This window comes from Haplochromis burtoni, unplaced genomic scaffold (assembly GCF_018398535.1).
Source record: "Haplochromis burtoni strain Fernald_Lab_line unplaced genomic scaffold, NCSU_Asbu1 Contig_217, whole genome shotgun sequence".
Classification (NCBI taxonomy): Eukaryota; Metazoa; Chordata; class Actinopteri; order Cichliformes; family Cichlidae; genus Haplochromis; species Haplochromis burtoni.
In genome coordinates this window covers 241-20353 of record NW_024582578.1, presented here as the reverse complement: position 1 = coordinate 20353, position 20113 = coordinate 241, and the positions used below count along the sequence as shown (strand labels likewise).

At 41.7% G+C, this 20113-nt stretch overlaps 3 protein-coding genes across 5 annotated transcripts in view; 1 reads left to right on the top strand and 2 right to left on the bottom strand.

The window, feature by feature from the left end:
* b4galt7 (xylosylprotein beta 1,4-galactosyltransferase, polypeptide 7 (galactosyltransferase I)) overlaps positions 1–3505 on the bottom strand; it is a gene marked incomplete in the record, with an annotated part of 8324 nt that extends 4819 nt beyond the window's left edge. The window contains 2 exon segments of the mRNA XM_014338340.2: positions 1–175; positions 2955–3505. Of these exon segments, the coding sequence (XP_014193826.1) occupies positions 1–175; positions 2955–3007 (228 nt within the window).
* Positions 3506–5296: 1791 nt separating this feature from the next.
* Positions 5297–9497, bottom strand: tmed9 (transmembrane p24 trafficking protein 9). Its single transcript, XM_005937043.3, has 5 exons — positions 9305–9497; positions 8435–8535; positions 7696–7821; positions 7441–7587; positions 5297–6699 (listed from the first exon to the last, which is right to left on the bottom strand). The coding sequence occupies exons 1-5, from the start codon at positions 9492–9494 to the stop codon at positions 6550–6552; spliced, it is 714 nt and encodes a 237-aa protein (XP_005937105.1). The 5' UTR covers positions 9495–9497; the 3' UTR covers positions 5297–6549.
* A 365-nt stretch (positions 9498–9862) lies between these two features.
* On the top strand, positions 9863–13074 carry tmem216 (transmembrane protein 216). Of its 3 annotated transcripts, none has more exons than XM_014338342.2 (6): positions 9863–9947; positions 11450–11497; positions 11571–11643; positions 12254–12346; positions 12640–12841; positions 12935–13074. In XM_014338342.2, exons 1-6 carry the CDS (start codon positions 9888–9890, stop codon positions 12948–12950), a joined length of 492 nt encoding a protein of 163 aa, XP_014193828.1. In that variant the 5' UTR covers positions 9863–9887; the 3' UTR covers positions 12951–13074. The 3 variants fall into 3 exon arrangements, with proteins under 3 accessions (XP_014193828.1, XP_005937103.1, XP_005937104.1); XM_005937042.3 differs by having other exon boundaries at positions 9896–9947; positions 11450–11463; positions 11550–11643; XM_005937041.3 differs by lacking the exon at positions 11450–11497.
* Positions 13075–20113: the final 7039 nt, after the last annotated feature.

Below are 20113 nucleotides of genomic sequence, written 5' to 3'. Positions count from 1 at the left end.
GGACGCCTGACCGCTGGCCGGGCAGGGTGGCGCCGGCTGTTGGGGCATGCATCGTTCTCCGTGCGTCGCAGACATGTCGCCTGAACAGCTGAGCTGCAGCCAGAGCAGAGAGACGAGGACCAGCACCATGCACAGCCCGAACAGCTTGTAGACGGTGCATTTACCGGACAGGTACCTGATGCACAGAAGAAGTGGAGTGGTCAGAGATTGGCTGGGTTCAGATTAAGGCTCATTTACAGGTGCAAAGAAATGATTTCACTTTATTTAACAACATAAAATTGCAACTCTGGAAACCACTGACTCAGGCCTCGACATGAGCTGTTAAACACGTCTGAAAAGGTTTTAAAACCTGAGAATCCTACTGCCTGTGGTCAGTGAACACAACAAACCAGTACACTGATATTAGAGGGCGAACACTTGAAATGACCAGCAGCATCCCAGCAGGGGCGTGGCTACCAGCGACTGTAGAAAGTCGATGATTTTAGGTGATGAAATAAAGCGACCACTGGTGGCACAAAGTAGGAGGCCAAGTGACAACCAGGCAGAGCGAAGGACACCGCTGACTGAGATGACTGTGCAGTGTCAGAGGGTTACCTAGGCAACTGTAGTCAGAAAAGTCCACAAGCAACAAACCATCACCAGGTGATGAACATTGAGCTAATCTATTATTGTTTATTTTGTCATGCACTCTTCACATTTCCTCGCGGACAATTGCTGAAGCCTCAGCGTTGGCGTTTTTCATCGCCACCATCTTGTTTTCTTGAAGTGACCATATTTGGAGGAGTGGGTGGAGTCATGAAGTAATGCTAGAATTCGGCCTTGTTCACTAATCTGTGTGTAGAAATGTTTTTTGACCCTGCAGCACACGCTACATTCCTGCGGGACTCGTTTAAGTAAACCGGTTTACCTCCAGGGACCTCAAGGAGGAAGCTAAGAAGTTAAATCACTGAGGCAACAAAAACAAGAAGAAAAGAAAAAGAAGAAACTGAAGTGAAAGTAAATTTAAAATGTTTTCTTTGGGTTTATTTGATCCTGTTCTGTTTTTGGCCCTGATGGTTTGAATCCTACCCTCTATTACTTCCCGCCTGTGGTGATATCAGCATTTTCTTGCTGTTACATCATGTCTATGTGCTCACATCGATATCAGCGCTCCAACAAAACACTTTATACTTCCCCTTTCATCTAAAGTTTATATCTTCTGTTGGTGAAATCGTTCCTGTCTTTGTGCTTCTTTCTTAAATATAAAAATAAAGTTACTGTTACTACTGTCACCACTTTTCACAGCTCTCTGGGCTCAGTAAAGACTACCATGCCACACCCAAATATCTCTGAATCTGTTAGTCTGAAAGAAATTGGCTTTATTTAAAGGTACTGAAAATGTGTTAACACTGCAGAAAAGCACCCGATTTTCTGTTTCAGACCTGAATGCACACATGCTGCACTTTTTGTTTCGAAGAACATTTCTTTAAATCACGATTAGTCGACAAGCTGCTGAACATAAAAGCTGTGACTCAAATATTCAAAGCATGCAGAGAAATCAGTAAAACGAAGAAACAAGGAGGCAACAGCATGAGTTCTCAAACTGTGTCTCAAACAGAAAACTCACCATGCTGCTGTGCATGTTGACACTCTAGGGTGGCAACTTTGGACATTTTTACAGTGAATCGGACAAAAACAGTTAACATGCTTCACCAATGCATGGGGAATTTCCTTAAAGATAACCTGGTGTGATGCAAAAGTCATTAATGGAGAAGAAAAGTGCAAAGACTTAAAGCTGCTGTGACAAATCTGTCGCCATAAAGGAGATGATGATGATGATGATGATGATGATGATGATGATTTGGGTTGAGTCCTGAGGGGCAGCCTCTTAAATGATTTTGTGAATACTAAAATGAACACAGAGGAAATCTCCTTATTCTTTAGTCTTAATTTTAATTCTGACGAATCTCTGATGGATGTGTTTACGCTCTAAAAGACAAAGAGTCAAAAAGTCCACCACCTCTGTCCTACGCTCTCCATACAATAATAATGAAAACTAATCCGGAAATTTGAAAACTAGAGTAACTCTGGGCTACAAATTAAGTTTAAGATGTGAGGATGACAAACTGGGGAAAGATAAAGGAAGAAAGACTCCCTGACAGAATCACTTTAAGCACCTCTGGATGTCCCTGAACCACAGTTTGGGAACCGCTGGTGGAAACAACAAGGGTGAAGTTTTACTCACTTCTCCTGTTGCCCGGGAGCTTTAGATGGATCACTTCTTCAAAGCCGAGAAAGAATATTAATGAGGTTTCTGGTGATTTCCCATCACTTCTTTTACATTTAATTTTAATACCACACAAACAAGCTAAAGACATTTTTCAAAGAAGAAATTTAAAATCAATGAATTCACATGAGTTCCTCCCTTCAGTGTAACAGTAACACCCAGAAATAAAACCCATAAAACAGGCTGTTAAACTGAAAGAGCCACGTTTGTTTGTTTTTTATAAAAAACAAAACCAACAACATTTTTTTTTAAACAGCATGACTTTTATTGAGGCATTTCCCCCTGCATATGTCCCCATTTTTACTGGAAAGTTGGCGGTCTTTTCTCTTGTCAATTTGCCAGTTTTTCCCCGTAAATGTGCTGTATTTTCTGCTGTATATTTTTTTACGGGTAAATCTGACATTTGTTGAAAAAAATTATTTATCTTTTCTTGAATATATGCAATTTGTTTCCGTATGGGCAAGGTTTCCTTGTAAATTTGACAGTTTCTCTAGTTTTCCCTCTGAAATCTGTTCTTCTGTATAGTTACTTTTTACGGCTTAGATTATTTCAGTGATTTTAACCTCTCTGTGATATATTTGAACCTTCAGTGAGTCTGATATTCGGCTGTAGCAAACTTACTGAAACTAAATCAAAGCATGAAAATAAGAAAGAGAAAGGAAAAACAAACTGCATGCTCTCCTCTCACCTCCTGTCCTCTTTGAAGTAGAGCACGGGTTTCCTCCTGGATGAATACATCATGTTGCCGGACTCGCTGTAAAGTCGGACCAGCTTCTCTCCTCTCCTTCTTGTTGTTATAAATTATAGCTTGGCTATTTCAGGCTTTTCTCCTCCATCTTTCCTCATTTGTAAGTGTTGACGGAAACCAGACTGTGCTCCATGCCGGCCCTCGGCTCTGTGCCCCGGTCTGCTGCCGCCGTACAGCTGCTTAACATCTGCTCAGATTTAAATCCTCCTCCGGTCTGTTAGCTTCCGCAGCTAACTGTACACGTAGCATCAGCGGTTCGCTCACATCGCCGCTCCGGGTCCAAACTCAGCTCCTCCCGGCTATAACCTGGGCTTTACCGACGGTCACCAAGCCTACGCGAGTGTTTGCTAAATTTTTATTTCTGTTAAAACAAAAATGTAACACGACAGGCTCCGATTGGAAGCATATTTCAGCGTTTTTACCCGCTGAAAGAACACCAAGCTGACTGTACTGTGGTCCAACCTCTATACGAGTCCGATGGGGAACAGCGGCGAGTATAAGCAAAGGTTCCTATGGTTTATGTCTCATTAAAGGAGCCGCACATCCGCAGGGAGACCTGCTGTGAGTTTAGTGACTGAACAAAAACATATCCCTGTTTTACTGCCACCTGTGCTACAGATTATTAATATTGCTGTTGTTAACACAGAATATGACACGCTGTTTTGCTGTAAAGTAACAACAGATGTTCTTCAGATGTTTCAATCCTGTTGGACAAACCTGCACAGATGTTAACCTGTTATTTTTATGAGAGCAGTTCTCATTCAGTACCAAAGATTTCAGTTTAACCGCACATCTATAACATAAATGATCCTTTACCCTACTTAGTGCTCTGTTAGTTTTAAGAACACCTGAATCCTGAAAAAGTAAGTGACAGGTCACCTGCAGTCCCACCAGGAGATGATCCGTGGATGAGGCCGACATCCGTTGCATATGCAAACATCTGGATGCACCATTTCTTCGTGTGGGGCAATGTTGGAGGTGGACCAGCATGTCGATCTGACATTGATGACATCAGAGCAGCTCACCTGCTCCTTCCTCTTGGTGTCACTGTAGCACCTGGACACTGAGGACACGCCTCCACCTTCACCTCTGTTGACAAAACAGCGGCTAACTTGTTTTTGTTCCTCTTGAGAATGAGATGCATCATCACTGGTGACGAAGTGCCATGTACAGTGAGGAGCCGCTTTCTTCTCCATCTCTTCGGTGGACTTCAGAGGAGCCTTGTTTACTCGCCTGTCTGTGTCAATGTACCTGTAGCTCTTATATGTGCTGATGGGGGGGACACTGCAGGCCTCCAGCTGAGTGTCACTCTGGTACAGCAGCAAGTCAAGAATGAAGCCATCCTCAGAAACCCCAATTTGTCAGGTCTGTTCTGGATGTGCTGCCTCAGGCTGCCAGCTGTTTGCAGACAACCAAAACCTCATCAGCCCAAACCTCTGCTGAAGAGGCTCATCTTCAACTTCTTGATTTATTAAATCAATTTTAACAGTAATACAGCAAAGAATGCAAATAAATATAGATTAAAATTCACAAAAATCACATATTCTGGTTATAGCTTAAAATGTCTTTAACAGTTTCCCCCTGCATAAGTCTAATCTCTGGACCGGACTGTATAACATCAGCAAGATCCTGTGTACGGTTTAATTCTACTGTTGGGTTAGGTGTTAAAAAAAAAAAAGGAAGAAAAAGAAACTCAGTGTAAAGCATCACATGTCTAAAAACAGACATTATTCTTGTTGTTGTTTTCATTTCAACAACTTTTCAGTAACATAACGAAGAAAGAAAAACTTATAAAGACCTTCAGGAAGCCCGGAGATGTGCTGAAAAACAAAGCTTGGCTCTTTGGATGGAAAACAAAGAAATGCGGGGCGGCTCAAAACTTGTGCACAGTACTGAAGCACACTGATCCTTTTTCTGTTTTCATTTAAGCTGTTTGAGATGTTTAATACCGTGTTTTGTTAATAGCAGCAGCTTTGATCTTATTTTATTTCCACCATCGTTTTTAATTCCAATCAGAATCTCAAATTTATTCTCAAGTACAAACACATCAAATCAGAATTTAAGCAGAAAATTTGCTTCAACACAAAAGTTTTTATTCTCCACCAACAAAGAAATCCCTGATCACTTTAATTAAAGCAGTAGATTTTATATTAAATACTTGAAAATGTTTGGAATAAACGTCCCAAATATACAATAACACTTTCGAGTTTTACACCTTAGACGGTGATTCTTGAAGGTTTATAACAGCAGTTTAAATTTGACTTCATCAACCACACAAACACTTTGATTTGTTTTAATTTTATTATATTTTGCAGTCACAATACTCAGGTTTCTTTTAAAATATCTTTCCCCTTAAAAGAAAACAATTACTGTGTATAAAAACTCTTTTGTGACTTTATGAGCTGTGTTTTGGCGGGAATATTACAAGAATGTCATTTAACCACGCCATCCTTCAAACCAACTGAACTTTATTCTGAGTGCAATCACAGAGTTTCACGTGGACGCTAAATAATAAAAAGCCCCTCTCCCGACCCCAAAATATTTCACCATCTGATTTAAAGCCCGCCTACAGGAACATTTCTAAAAACTGAAAACACGACCATCCATCCTTTATTGTTAAAAAGAAACTAAATCTCATCTGAAAACAGAAAAAATTTGAACTGAGATCAGCGACCATCACCCTGAACGGTCGACCAAAGATATCACATTTCCTTGAAAATCGTCTTAAGCCTCGAACGAGCCCCTGAACTGAAGTAGCTCCAGGAGTCTTTCAGTAAATCAGTTCTGCGACTGATTACAGTGAGCAAAGCCTGCTTCAGATGTTCTCAAAAGCAGCAGACTCGAAACACAGAGGACAGCTGCAGCGACGTCGACCGGCACAAAAAACGCGTACAAACATCCAGAACCTGAAAGTAATGTGATGAAGTGAAACATCGAAACAACTCTGTGTTTCAGTAAAATAAAATAAGACCGTTTCAGATCTTTAATAACGTGAGCGGCAGCGTTAAAATCACGCCCCACTTTTAGTCAGCGTTGCAAAAAAGAGAAACCTTTCCCGTCCCTGGTAACGAGTATGCAAACGCCGAGATCACACGTCGTCTCAGTAACCATCAGATCTGTGGATTAATGAATGAATCTGGATGATCATTTCTGAGCTCAGATCACACGTATACACGTATATCATGTCCCGCAGACTTGCATCGCTATGGGCCAGTAACACATGCTGCGAGCGAGGGGGAGAAAATCTAAAACTGCTCCGCCGCCGGGCGCTGTAATAAATATGGAGGAGAGGGTGGGTCACACATTCCCTGATTGGTCAGGTTAAACGCTCGTCACGATCACGGCTGGTGACGAAAACAGTAACAACAAAAATCTTAAACATGTTTTTCAAGCCAAATCCTGCAGCTGGGTCTTTTCTGCCGCCCGCCACTAAGTACTGCATCCATCAGTAGACACCACACACACACACTCACACACACACACGCACGCACGCACATACACACACACACACGCACGCACACCCTCTGACTCCAGATTACACCAGCTTCTTGGCCTCGAAGAAGCTCTTCAGGTGTCTCATCTGCCAGATACCGATGGCCACCAGGATCAGGGTCTGGACGATGGACCACCAGAGGACCCGCTGGTTGGTGCTCTCGCTGGTCTGACGGAAACGCTCCTCACGATACTGAGGGAAAAACAGACGGCAGGGGGCGCCCGTTAAACCTTAACGCTGTCATTTTTGACAGCTATGACAATACACAGTGTCTGAACATTTACAGTTGCAAAAAAATAATAATAACTAAATGTTTAAACATAAACCTTATATTTGAACTAGGGCTGCCAAAAACGATTATTTTGATTAGTCGACTAATCAGATCATGCATCCACTGGACGTAAAACATACAGCTTATTGCACCAGCAGCATCTGCTCTTATATAACTATCATTAACTTCCAGCTTTAAGTGTTTAAGGTATGTGCTAACTAAAAATAAAGACAAGATGATTTAATCTCAGCCAAACCGATTTACTCAGGAACAAATAAAATACTGAAAGCCCTAATTTGAATTAAATAAATGTAGACTCCACTGACAGAAACAGAAAATGGGTTCCTGCTTTTCTACTTTGGTGACTTTTTGTGCTTTAAGTCATAATAAATTTAATGACCAGCTGAGGCAGGAATAGAAGAACATCAGGAGGTAAAACATCTGTTTTAATGAATGGAGTCTGGTGGAGAGTACAGGCTTCATGTTGTCAGGAAACTGGTGCTGACAGCCGGTAAAGTGGTAAAAATGTTCTGTTAAACTGATTTTTTTGGGGCATGTACATAAAATCAAAGAGCCTGAGAGACGAGCAGCTCTGATTCATGTTCAGGGTCTTCATGTGTTTCTGACAAAAACAAAAAAGCGCCAAGGCGTTTCTGACTGACCCGCTGGTAGTTCTGCTCCTTCTGGATCTGGTCCACCTGCTCCACCAGCTGTCGGACTCTCAGCTGCAGCTCCGTCAGTTTGTCCTTGGCAGCGATCTCAGCGTAGTTGTTGGCGTGTTCGCCCACCTGGATGTCCAGGTGAACGCGCTGCAACACATCACAAAAATCACAAACCGCGGTTATGAACATCACGGATCAGAACAGAAAGGAATAAACTGCTGAAGCTCTCGTTTGTATGTCTGAGCGTCTCCTCACCAGCATGCCGCCGGCAAACAGCGAGAACTTGGAGGAGTTGGAGTGAAGGCAGATCTGATGTTCTCCAGGTGTGTGCGACGTGAAGGTGAAGCGTCCTTCTGAGCCGTACTGTCGAGACAGAATCACCTGCAGGGAAAAAACAAAACATCTTCCACATCAAGCAGAAGTCTCAGCATTTGTACTGTAACTCCTGAGAGCTGAAAGCTGCAGACTGCTCTGAAAACTCAGTTTATTACACTTTTTTCCTTCTCCTGCATCGCTGTAATCTGGCAAAGCAAGGAAGCCCCACCCACCTGTTGCTCAAAGCTTTGGCAGCCAATCAGAACAAGTTGGCTTAAAGGCAGAGGAGCTAATACATCTTGATTCAGAGTATGAGCTGAAGGAGGAACATTTTAAACTGAACTACTGTGAATCCTGCCGAGCTCCTCGAGCACAGTCCAGGCGTAAAAATACTGCACATATCAAAATATATAAGCTACTCTGAGCTGATCCCCACAGAGGATGGATCCACACGTTTGATTTATTTTGTTCCAGGTACCCTTGCTGACGAAATCCCCCCATTTATCCGGGCTTGGGACTGACACTGAGCTTGTGACTTCCTGAGTCTGGGTTTTTGTCTCCTCCTGGTCTTCATCTGAGGACCTTTCACATATGAGGCATATGTGGCTGTACAGTTGAGCGTTAACCACGACAGCATGACGCCACATAGACTCTTTAAGTACATGAACTTTATGCTCACCTTGTCATCAGGATCTTTGACTTCCACGAACATGCCAAGACCCTGAGTGGCCGGCAGGTACTCCTCCCTTTGCTTATCATACAGCTGAGTCCGATAGTTACCTGCACAGACACAGACACACGGCTTGATTAGTGAGCAGTTTGAATGAATATGGTTTGGACCTGAAACCAACATCAGTTTATCAACTTCCGGTTGAATATGTCGACTTTTTTCTTTATGTTTTAAACTTTATGTTTCAGTAAATGCAACAGCAACAGAATTTTCTTTGTTTTCTTTAGAAAACTCCTTCACTATCACAATCTGAAGTTAACTCTCAGTTCACTGCTTTACTTTATCTGCAGATGCATTAGTAAAGGAGGTGCACCTGAAATGATTCCGAATTAACCTTTAACCTGATGAAAATTGTGCAGATTAAGATGCTGAAAGAAAAGCTTTTTTGAACGGACAGATTTCCTGCCAGGCTGATGGTGTGTACCATGTGGTAGTTTCTCTCATTCAAACAGAGAAGGGCTGATTAACTTTGAGATAAACTTGCCTTTAATATAACCTGGATTAAATCATAGAGGAGGATTCAACGGACCAAAGGATCCACTTTAAACTTAGTGTTGATGGATTATTATTTCAACAGCTTTCTTTAATGGAAAAATACCTTTATGAAAACTTTAATCACACTTTAAAGTTTCGATTTTTTCCCCTTCCTATAAAAATAAATCATGCTATCGTGAACTATTATTTAGAATATTTATTTTAATTAAGTTTAATTTCTTTCGAAAAAGTACACACACATTTGAAGACACGACACACTAAACTTTAGCTGCTCGGCTAACTAGCTGCTAGCATTATCCTACAGATCCCCCACCCCCCTCTCACCGATAATCATGGTCTCGTCCGGAATCTCCTCGATGAAGCATTTCTTCTCGGTCTCTCCGATGTGAAAGTACAGCGCGGAGACGAAGCTGCACAAAACGTTCAGGAGTAAAACTGAAAACAGACACGGCTGCATCCTGATCCGGAGCGACGCCATCTTCCTGCCGGGACACACGGAACTCAAACTGAGCATGCGCCTGTCACAGCAGTGCCACGTAAACCCTTGCGGCACTCTGGCCAATCGGCTAACCGCAGGAGGGTACTGGGTGTCGTAGTTCTAAACGCTCTGGGCTTCTAAAATGAATGATAAATAATGTTATCATGATTAATCATTTATTTTTAGGTTTTGTACTTAAAAAAATAATCAAAATGTGGCTTTACGAAACATTGTTTAAATATATAATATATATTTATTGATTTAATCTAGCAAAGGAAAACAAATATTTCATTTCATGAGTAAAACTGGGTTGTTATTAAAATGCTTTGATGTATACCTGTTATTATTATTTTGCATTACTGTTAGACCAAAATAATCTTGTGGTCTTTTACTGTGAAAGACCAAAGCGGGAAAAAGCCTTTTTCACACATGCGTAGACCAAATCAAACGGTATCCACGGCAACAGGGCCGAAGCGGACATGGCGCCCGGTGAGTGTGAGGTTTTTGTTGTTGATAAATCGGTGATGGTGCAGGGTTAAAGTGTGAAATATTTCATAGGTTAAAGTCAGTGGAGAATTTACAGGAGAGTGTACTGGTCGAATAAAACTGCATATGGTTATTTATTTTTGAGCAGGCTGAGCGTGGTCAGCGCAGCAAACACGTCAGGTTTCTGTCAGCTCATCAAACCTCAGCAGAGTCAGAGACGCTAACGTTACTAATAAAGAACCGCAGCACATGTTTTTACACAGAAACAGCAGCTGTGGTTCCTTATTTAGTCTCTTCAGTTCAGTTAGCCACATGGAAAACACTGAAAAAAGGATACTAAAGCCTAAAAAAACAACACAAAATAACACATTAAACGGGAAGTTTAAAAATGTCAGTTTTAGTCTGACTTTTGAAAGACTCCACAGATCTCAGACACTCAGAGCCTGACAACATGACCACCTGAAGCTACTGGCAGTGCATGGATGTTAAAATTCACAGATGTACGTAGGTTCCGGTCCCTGCAAAGCTCTAAAAGTCAAAACCAGACTCTTAAAGTGATATGATATGATATGATATGATATGATATACCTTTATTAGTCCCACAAGGGGAAGTGCACTCTGAAGCAGCTGAATCAGCAGTGACTCAGTCTGAACCCTCACAGTGGCACTGTGAACGACCTGCAGACGTTCTCGCGGAGCTTTGTTAAGACAAGAGAACAAAGAAATTTGAAAATTGCAATAATTCAGAAGTGATGACATAGATGCATGAACGACAATCCTCAGTTCAGACACCCTGGACCTCAAAGCTGCTTTATAAAGAATAGAATAATACAAGAATATAAATAAATTACTAAATGCAGTAAAAGTAATCACAGACATTAGAAATGTCAAAGATATGACAAAAGAGACAGAAGAAAGAAAGCACACCTGCAAATCTGTGTGTACAACAAAATCACTTAAATAAATATTTAAATATTTTATATCAGGGGCAGCACGGTGGCACGGTGGTTAGCACTGTTGCCGCACAGCAAGAAGGTCCTGAGTTCAATTCCACCATCAGGCCGGGGTCTTTCTGTGAGGAGTTTGCATGTTCTCCCCGTGTTTGCGTGGGTTCTCTCCGGGTACTCCGGCTTCCTCCCACTGTCCAAAGACATGCAGCTTGTGGGGATAGGTTAATTGGTTAATCCAAATTGCCCATAGGTGTGAATGTGTGAGTGAATGTGAGTGCGAATGGTTGTCTGTCTCTGTGTGTTGGCCCTGCGACAGACTGGCGACCTGTCCAGGGTGTACCCCGCCTCTCGCCCTATGACAGCTGGGATAGGCTCCAGCGCCCCCCGCGACCCTGAACAGGATAAGCGGACGCGAATGGGATGGAATATTTTATATCATTAATAATATTATCAAGATCACCAATACAATCAGCAGGTTAATCAATAATCTGATCTGTCCTGTTTGTGGTCTGTAACTCACTCCTCTGCTTCTTGTTTCCACTTTTTTTCCTGCAGGGAGCCAACCAATCGTATCCTTCACCTGACTCTAACGCAGAGCTGCAGGTCATGTGACTTTGTGTCTGCTGTTGTTTCTCCTTGACCTCCTCTTCATTAGCTCTCGTCCGCTCCTCTGCAGGTTCTGTTCTACCTGAACAGCTGGTACTTTGCTGCCTTCTACCTGGCCGAGGTCCTCATGTTCATCTATAAAGGTGTGTGAGAGCATCCTCCTCTACCTCCTCTTTCTCCTGCAGCGCAGAAATCAGAGACAGAGTTTGAGAAATGGTGCCGTTCACACAGACGATTACATAAGACAGAGAATTAGGTTTTTTGACCGACCGCTGTGAGCTCGAGCTGAACTGGGACTGAGTTTGAGGTGCACTTGATTTACCGTCGAAGCTTCCAAGCTCAGAAAGTGCACAGTTGTAGCCCGGCGTGTAATAAACCACGAAATCTGGGTCCTTCAGGAGGTCTGCTGATGTACACCTAACCCACAAAAGTCTGAACTCAGTCCAAAGTGCTTTTATTTTTTAAGATCGAGACACATTTAACTTAAGATTTTATTTTTACATTAAAAAAGCTTAATATCCTGCTTTTGTTCAGCTGCAGCCTGAAATTCACTTTGTTAAGAAGTCATACGTGGGTCCACTGTAGCTGTGGAACTTTATCTAAACAGGTTAATTCCAATTAACAGCCTCCACAGTTTAAACCGGAGGAGAGGATTATGATGGTGATGAAGATGATGGTGTTTGTTAGATGGAGAGGCTGATGATGATGGGGTCATATTGATGTTGATGGCGTTCTGATGTCTGCTCTCTGCAGGAGTTTTGTTGCCGTACCCGTCAGATAACCTGGTTCTGGACGTTGTGTTGCTGCTGCTTTTCCTCGCTCTTGAGATTCTGCGGATCTTTTATGGTGAGCAAAGTCACGTCTCATTTTGAATAAATCTTTATTCATAACAGGAACGGTCTTTCATGTCCTTTAAGAAGTCAGATAAGATGATTTTTATCTGTCTTGAGTTCATGCTCTGCTGCTCCTACCATCTCCTACTTAATTCAATTCAATTTTATTTATATAGCGCCAAATCACAACAACAGTCGCCTCAGACATTTATGTGTCTGAAAACAAAGTGCTTCACAAGAACATGTCGTACACACACACACAACATGCACGTCACAAACTGAGTGTCAAACTGCGTCTCCATCCAGGCTGGAAGGGAAACCTGTGCGAGCGCTCTCTGGCTTCCTGTGTGTCGCTCTTTGTCCTGCTTCCCTGCACCGCGCTCGCCGTGTACTACCTTCTGCTGCAGACCTTCATCCTGCGCCTCGAGTTCCTGCTCAACGCCGTGCTGCTCTGCTTCTACGGCCTCGAGTTCCTGCTCGGGCTCATCTCCATATCTGCCTTCTCCAGGTGACGGCGTCCTCGTGTGAGCTTTTTGGGTCGGTACTAATCTTAGTCGTTTCTTTAAATACTAAAGTTCATACTTTACGTCTTCTTCCGCAGGGCCAAAGTGTACTGAGGAGCAAACGCCACAGGATGAGTCAGCAGAGGTTTCTGTAAATATCTGCCATGTTTGATCAAGTTTTTTACCTTCATGAAACTGTTTCTGTAAATAAACTTTCTGATTTCTACGTCACAATTAATTCATCTCCAGTGTTTCCTTTTAAAAGTTTTTCAATCAGAATGAAGTTTAAACTGAAGGTCGGCTCCTTATATCTTTTATATACAGACTATAAACTATTAGCCTTTACAACAAAGGTGTAGTTAGCCAGCTGGTGTCTTCATCACGCTCCACCGACACGCCGATCCTCTGGTCCTTGTGATCCCTCTGGATCTCCCGCACCACCTTCGCAGCTCCCGGTGGCCGTGTGGATGTCCGCATGAACTGTCTGCAACAGGAAGTCGAAGCATTGCTCAGCTTCTTACTGAGATGCTCATGAATGTGTTAAGTAAAACACGCCATCTGGGCGGTCTTTAAAGTAGGGCTGGGTATCGTCACTGATTTCTAGAATCGATTTGATCCACGATTCGATTCGATTTGAATTGGGGAAATTTTGCCTCAGACAGTCTGAAATATTATAATTCAGATCATGCATCAGTACATTTCCATATTTTTGTATCTATAAAAAGAAAGCTGACACTTGCGAGACTTTATCAAAGGTGTGAACGTCACAGCAGATTCCTTTGTGTCAAAGTAGCTGAAGATAAAACACAGAAAAACATGAAGGAGATTTTCCTGGCCTGGGTTTTTATAACTCAACATATGAACATTACCTGATGCTGCTGAGAGCAAAGTTACAGAGGTTTTATTAGAGACACAGCTAAGCGTTTTGCAATTGCGCATAATTTAAAAAAGTTAACATTTGTTCAGTAGTTTATTGAACGGCAGAAATGAGGCTTTCTTTTCAGAAGTAAGTAAAAGGAAAAAAACAGAGGCCGACAGCGCTGTAAACAGCGGTAGACTTGTGCGTAACAAGCAAGCAGAAAACACATTTTTAGAGGGGAAACTGTTCTTGAAGTACACTGAGAAAGAGAGAGAGAGAGAGAGAGCTGTGCATGAAGTGTGATTTTATGTGGTGGAAGCAAAACAGCAAAACTAAGAGGGAATTCATGGCGATGTTTATGTGAAGCGTAGTTTGGATCTTCTTTTGCTGCTGGTTCAGTCAATATTGTTTGGAGAGAGATAAAACCTGCAGCTTCTGAATCAGCGCAAAAAGGACGTAAACACAAAGCGCGGACTCGCCGAAACACCAGAATCAGCGAGCTGTCGGCTTTCAGCCCCGACCGTGTCCGTGCCATTGGGTGAGAAAGGCGACATCTCACTGATTCTGATGCGTCGGCGGGTCCGCGCTTTGTGTTTACATCTTTGTGAAGAATCTGTGTTACTGCTCTCATTTACTGTTTTAGTTGTTTGGTGGTTTAAATTTTGTGAGGTTTAACCCGAGATTCTGGCATTTCGGGCAAAATAAATTTATATTAAAAAATCGATTCATGATTTTAATGAATCGATATCACGTTATCCAAGTTAGAATCGATTTTAATCGATAAATCGATAATCAAAACCCACCCCACCTTTAAAGCTTTTTAGCATTTTATACTCTTCAAGTCTTTTGATATATTTTACACAGTTAAAACAGAAGCTGACCAATGATGCCTTAAAGACGGGAACATTTCATTCCAGTTTCAGAAGACAAGAAAAGCTGACAGGTGTGTTTTGTTGTGTTAACTTATTGTTGTGGAGGAACCACAGTAAATTTGTGGTCATTAAAATGATAAACACCAGAATGATACATGACACACCGCTCTCACCTACATAAGCTCCATTTACAGGTTAAAAGTCCTGGTGCGCTCTTTACAGCAGTGCAATAATAAAAGGTGGGAAAAAACAAAGGCATCTTATCAGTATGTTCAAGTTGTTAATATATTGTTTGTCTATGAATTAAAACGCATCTCTAATCCAAGTTTAAGAAGTTTAAATGCAGTAAAAACATTAAAATGAGCAAAGAAGAATTCAAAAAGTTGAAAACAGATGAACTGAACTCTCGCACAGGTCTGCTGAGGTCAGCCACGCATCAGCTACCTCACAGAAGTCGAGGTGTCAGTGAATGAAGTGATCAACTAAGGAAGAGCCGACACAGATCGATCGAATAGAGATCAGACCGAGGAGGAGCAGGTGATGCAGCACGGAGGCGATGTGTTACTGGGATTAAAGCCTGAGATTAGCTGCACTGACATATCAGCGCTTGTTATCATGATGAGTTCAAAGAAAGAAAAACGGCTCCAAAGGCGGGAATTCAAAGCGAGGCAGCTGGAAAATAAATGACCTCTACTTCATTTCTACTTTGCAGGAATTTTTTTTAATGTTTTTTACACATTTTATGTATTTTCATACATTTTTTATGCACATGCACTCCACATGTAATTATTAAAAATAACTTTTCATACAACATTAATCATCAGTTAATCAGTTTGGGTTTTTTTGTTTTTGCCTCAAAACTATGAAATTATGTTTTTTAAATTATTCAGATATTTATTTATTTATTTTGGTAAATTGTATTAATTTAAAAATGTTTTGGGATTATTTAACAGTATTTTACAGACCTTTGATTATTATTTACAGACATTTTATTTATTTTCATTCTTTTTACACATTATTAATATGTGAAATTTTTAATTCTAATTTATATTACCATTATGACATATGGTATTCAGAGTTCAAGCATTTATTATTAATAATTTAGAGGTATCTCTTTTTTAAATGGACACTTATTTCCCTTTCTGACATTATTTTTGTCTTTATTCATTTTTTCCTATAAAATTCTTTCTGTTTATCATTTTTAATTAATTCTATATAATGTATTAATATTTTTTTCTCTGTGTGATGCGGTGCAGTAATAAAGCCTTCAGAGGGCGGCAGGGCTCTCCTCTATGAAACACCTCCACCCTCTCTCTACCAGGACAGCGTGCAGAAGACGTCAAAGCAGGGCAAACCCACACCGGAGCATCCTGCCTGCTGCCTTCTTCAAAGATGCTACTGAGGCTGCGCAGAGCTGGAGCATTCTAGTTGTAGTTTTTTCAGCCATAATGCGATAAACAGCATCTTTTTAAACGAATTACATACTTTGTTTTATTTTATTTTTTTAAACTTTACTGTTATTTCAGTGAAGAAGAAACTTAAAGAAAGAACATTATAGACTGTATATAAAAGATGGGAGTATCCCTCATGACATCACCCATGTTGGTTTTTATTTTATAATAAAGTCCAGCTTGTCCTTAACAGTGTTGGGACTAACGCGTTATTAAGTAACGCGTTACAGTAACTACGTTATTATTGTGGTAACGAGCACGGTAACTAGTTATTATGCCAAAACCAGGAATGCGTTACTCGTTACTGGGATTTAGATAGGCTCGTTATTCGTTACTTCGTGTGGTGGCTATCGCGGAGCTTCCACAGATTCAATAACATTAGCAAGTGGTGGAGGCCAGCAGGTGGATGAAGGAAAAGGGAGGCAAGAGGAGAGACCCGAAGCGGCCGCCGGTCCGAGTGTCAGGTGAACTGAACTTCAGGTAAGAAGTTATGACCTGCAGTCTCTGGGTCAGATATGAACCAAGTTTAGGTGGAGTTTATTTTCGTTATGCTGACTTTTTCGTACTGCGTGCTAGCTAGCATGACGGAGTTTCTATACAGCTGGGTGGGTGCTATGTTACTGATGTTGAACTTTATTTTGTTCATAAGGTTAATTATTAGAGTTGCCAACCGTCCCGTAAAAAACGAATCGTCTCGTATTCAGAGAAAATATTACGCGTTTCGTATTGAGGTGAAAAGGAACAGTTTGTCCCGGACTTCAGCTACAATGAAAAAGACACAAAGCTGGAGTTATTCTGTGTTTATGCTGCACAGCTGCCTCTTCTCCTCTCATTCTCTCCTCTCCTGTTTCTACTTCAATCATAAAACTGATCAGTGATCAGCTTATCGGCTTTTCTCTCTTGTTTGTTTATCGCCCACTTTGCGCCAGAAAGAGGAAACCAGCGGATGTCGCGCTAAACAACAGCAGCACGTTTAAGCTTGATCAGCTGTTGTTAGAATTTATTTAATATTAATTTCTAGTATCAGCTGATGTTTGCTGGAGCCACAGCTGTAAAGCTGCTGGTCATGATGTCGGTTTGGTTATGTGGTGAGAGGGAAACATGAAGATGAAACCAGGAGATGTCCTTACTGAATCATCAGAGCTGTGATGGAGAAACAGGTTTACCTTTTAGGTGACATGAATGAGTTGAAGGGAAGTTATGAACTGTTTCTGAGAGACAAATAACACCAGGATCCTTTTCTATGTAGCTGACAGCTGGTAACTGTGCAGGGGCGGGTCTAGCAAAGTGTTGCCAGGGGTCCATGTAGGGCATTAACAGGGAAAGGGGGGCACAAAGAAATACTTTTCTTTCTTATTCTCATTTAAAATGTCTAGCTTTTAAAAAATAATTATCTGAATCTTACAACAAACGATTGATAGATTGATCATATATACCATCAGAACAGTGTACATCACTGTCACAACAGTGTTTATTTTCATTCAAAGGCTTTATGATTTTTCCTTTTTTTTTTTTTTTTTTGGCCTGTCCCGTTTGGCTCTTTTGCCATCAGAATTGTTGTCTAAAGGCAAAGAAAGATGCCCAACGGATTTACTTTACCAAATGACCATCCCAGCCTTGCCGTAATGGTCCATTTGATTCACCTTTTATTGTTTATTTTATTTTCACTTACTGAATAGGGACAGACTTGACTGGGGGAAAGAAGGGGAGAAAGAAAGAGGGAAAGAGAAACAGCTGAGAAGAGGGACGGGGGAGAAGGGCAAAAACCAAAAACCAACAGAATGAGCAGAAAAAGAAAAAAAAGAAGAAAAAAGAAAAAAAATGCATATATCAATCACCTGGGTCACCTGCTGAGAAAGAAAAAAGAAAACAAGCAGAAGAGAACAAGAGTAATAGAATAAACAACATCACAATGATACAGTGGGGCAAAAAAGTATTTAGTCAGCCACCGATTGTGCAAGTTCCCCCACCTAACAATAACCACCATGACTGTCCCCGCCACTAACACATGACCCTACGCTGTGTCACTGCATCATTTCATGTTTGGCACTGATCACCACCTGCACTCATGTATATATCTTTCTACGTAGCACTCATAATTCTTATTCTCATGTATATACTCATGTAATCATCACATATCTTTCTTTCTACATAGCACTTTAATTCTTATTGTTTGCACTGAAGCACCGCAGCAATTTCCTAATGTTGTAAACCTCAACATCTGGCAATAAACCCCATTCTGATTCTGCAGTTCGCCCCATCTTAATGATGACAGAGGTCAGTAATTTGCACCAGAGGTACACTTCAACTGTGAGAGACAGAATGTGAAAAAAAAAATCCATGAATCCACATGGTAGGATTTGTAAAGAATTTATTCGTAAATCAGGGTGGAAAATAAGTATTTGGTCAATAACAAAAATACAACTCAATACTTTGTAACATAACCTTTGTTGGCAATAACAGAGGTCAAACGTTTACTATAGGTCTTTACCAGGTTTGCACACACAGTAGCTGGTATTTTGGCCCATTCCTCCATGCAGATCTTCTCGAGAGCAGTGATGTTTTGGGGCTGTCGCCAAGCAACACGGACTTTCAACTCCCGCCACAGATTTTCTATGGGGTTGAGGTCTGGAGACTGGCTAGGCCACTCCAGGACTTTCAAATGCTTCTTACGGAGCCACTCCTTTGTTGCCCGGGCGGTGTGTTTTGGATCATTGTCATGTTGGAAGACCCAGCCTCGTTTCATCTTCAAAGTTCTCACTGATGGAAGGAGGTTTTGGCTCAAAATCTCACGATACATGGCCCCATTCATTCTGTCCTTAACACGGATCAGTCGTCCTGTCCCCTTGGCAGAAAAACAGCCCCATAGCATGATGTTTCCACCCCCATGCTTCACAGTAGGTATGGTGTTCTTGGGATGCAACTCAGTATTCTTCTTCCTCCAAACACGACGAGTTGAGTTTATACCAAAAAGTTCTACTTTGGTTTCATCTGACCACATGACATTCTCCCAATCCTCTGCTGTATCATCCATGTGCTCTCTGGCAAACTTCAGACGGGCCTGGACATGCACTGGCTTCAGCAGCGGAACACGTCTGGCACTGCGGGATTTGATTCCCTGCCGTTGTAGTGTGTTACTGATGGTGACCTTTGTTACTTTGGTCCCAGCTCTCTGCAGGTCATTCACCAGGTCCCCCCGTGTGGTTCTGGGATCTTTGCTCACCGTTCTCATGATCATTTTGACCCCACGGGATGAGATCTTGCGTGGAGCCCCAGATCGAGGGAGATTATCAGTGGTCTTGTATGTCTTCCATTTTCTGATGATTGCTCCCACAGTTGATTTTTTCACACCAAGCTGCTTGCCTATTGTAGATTCACTCTTCCCAGTCTGGTGCAGGTCTACAATACTTTTCCTGGTGTCCTTCGAAAGCTCTTTGGTCTTGGCCATGGCGGAGTTTGGAGTCTGACTGTTTGAGGCTGTGGACAGGTGTCTTTTATACAGATGATGAGTTCAAACAGGTGCCATTCATACAGGTAACGAGTGGGGGACAGAAAAGCTTCTTACAGAAGACGTTACAGGTCTGTGAGAGCCAGAGATTTTCCTTGTTTGAGGTGACCAAATACTTATTTTCCACCCTGATTTACGAATAAATTCTTTACAAATCCTACCATGTGGATTCATGGATTTTTTTTCACATTCTGTCTCTCACAGTTGAAGTGTACCTCTGGTGCAAATTACTGACCTCTGTCATCATTTTAGGTGGGGGAACTTGCACAATCGGTGGCTGACTAAATACTTTTTTGCCCCACTGTATATGGGAATATGACAGTAAATACTAAATATTAAACATTATTGTGCAGCACATAAGATCAACAGAACACAGTGTGCTTTGAGGTAGGAGCCAAAAAGGGTGTAGTTTGTGGGTGTGATCACCCGTGTGTACACCTGTGAGCATGGACGCGCTTGTTTTTTGTTTTTTAAAAGGTTCCTTCATGTAATGATCTGCTAGAGGGTGTGGGGGGGCCACAGCCCCGTCCTCCAGGGCATGAAGCAGGTATGGAGGAGATCAAAACTCCAGACATCCAGAGGCCCCC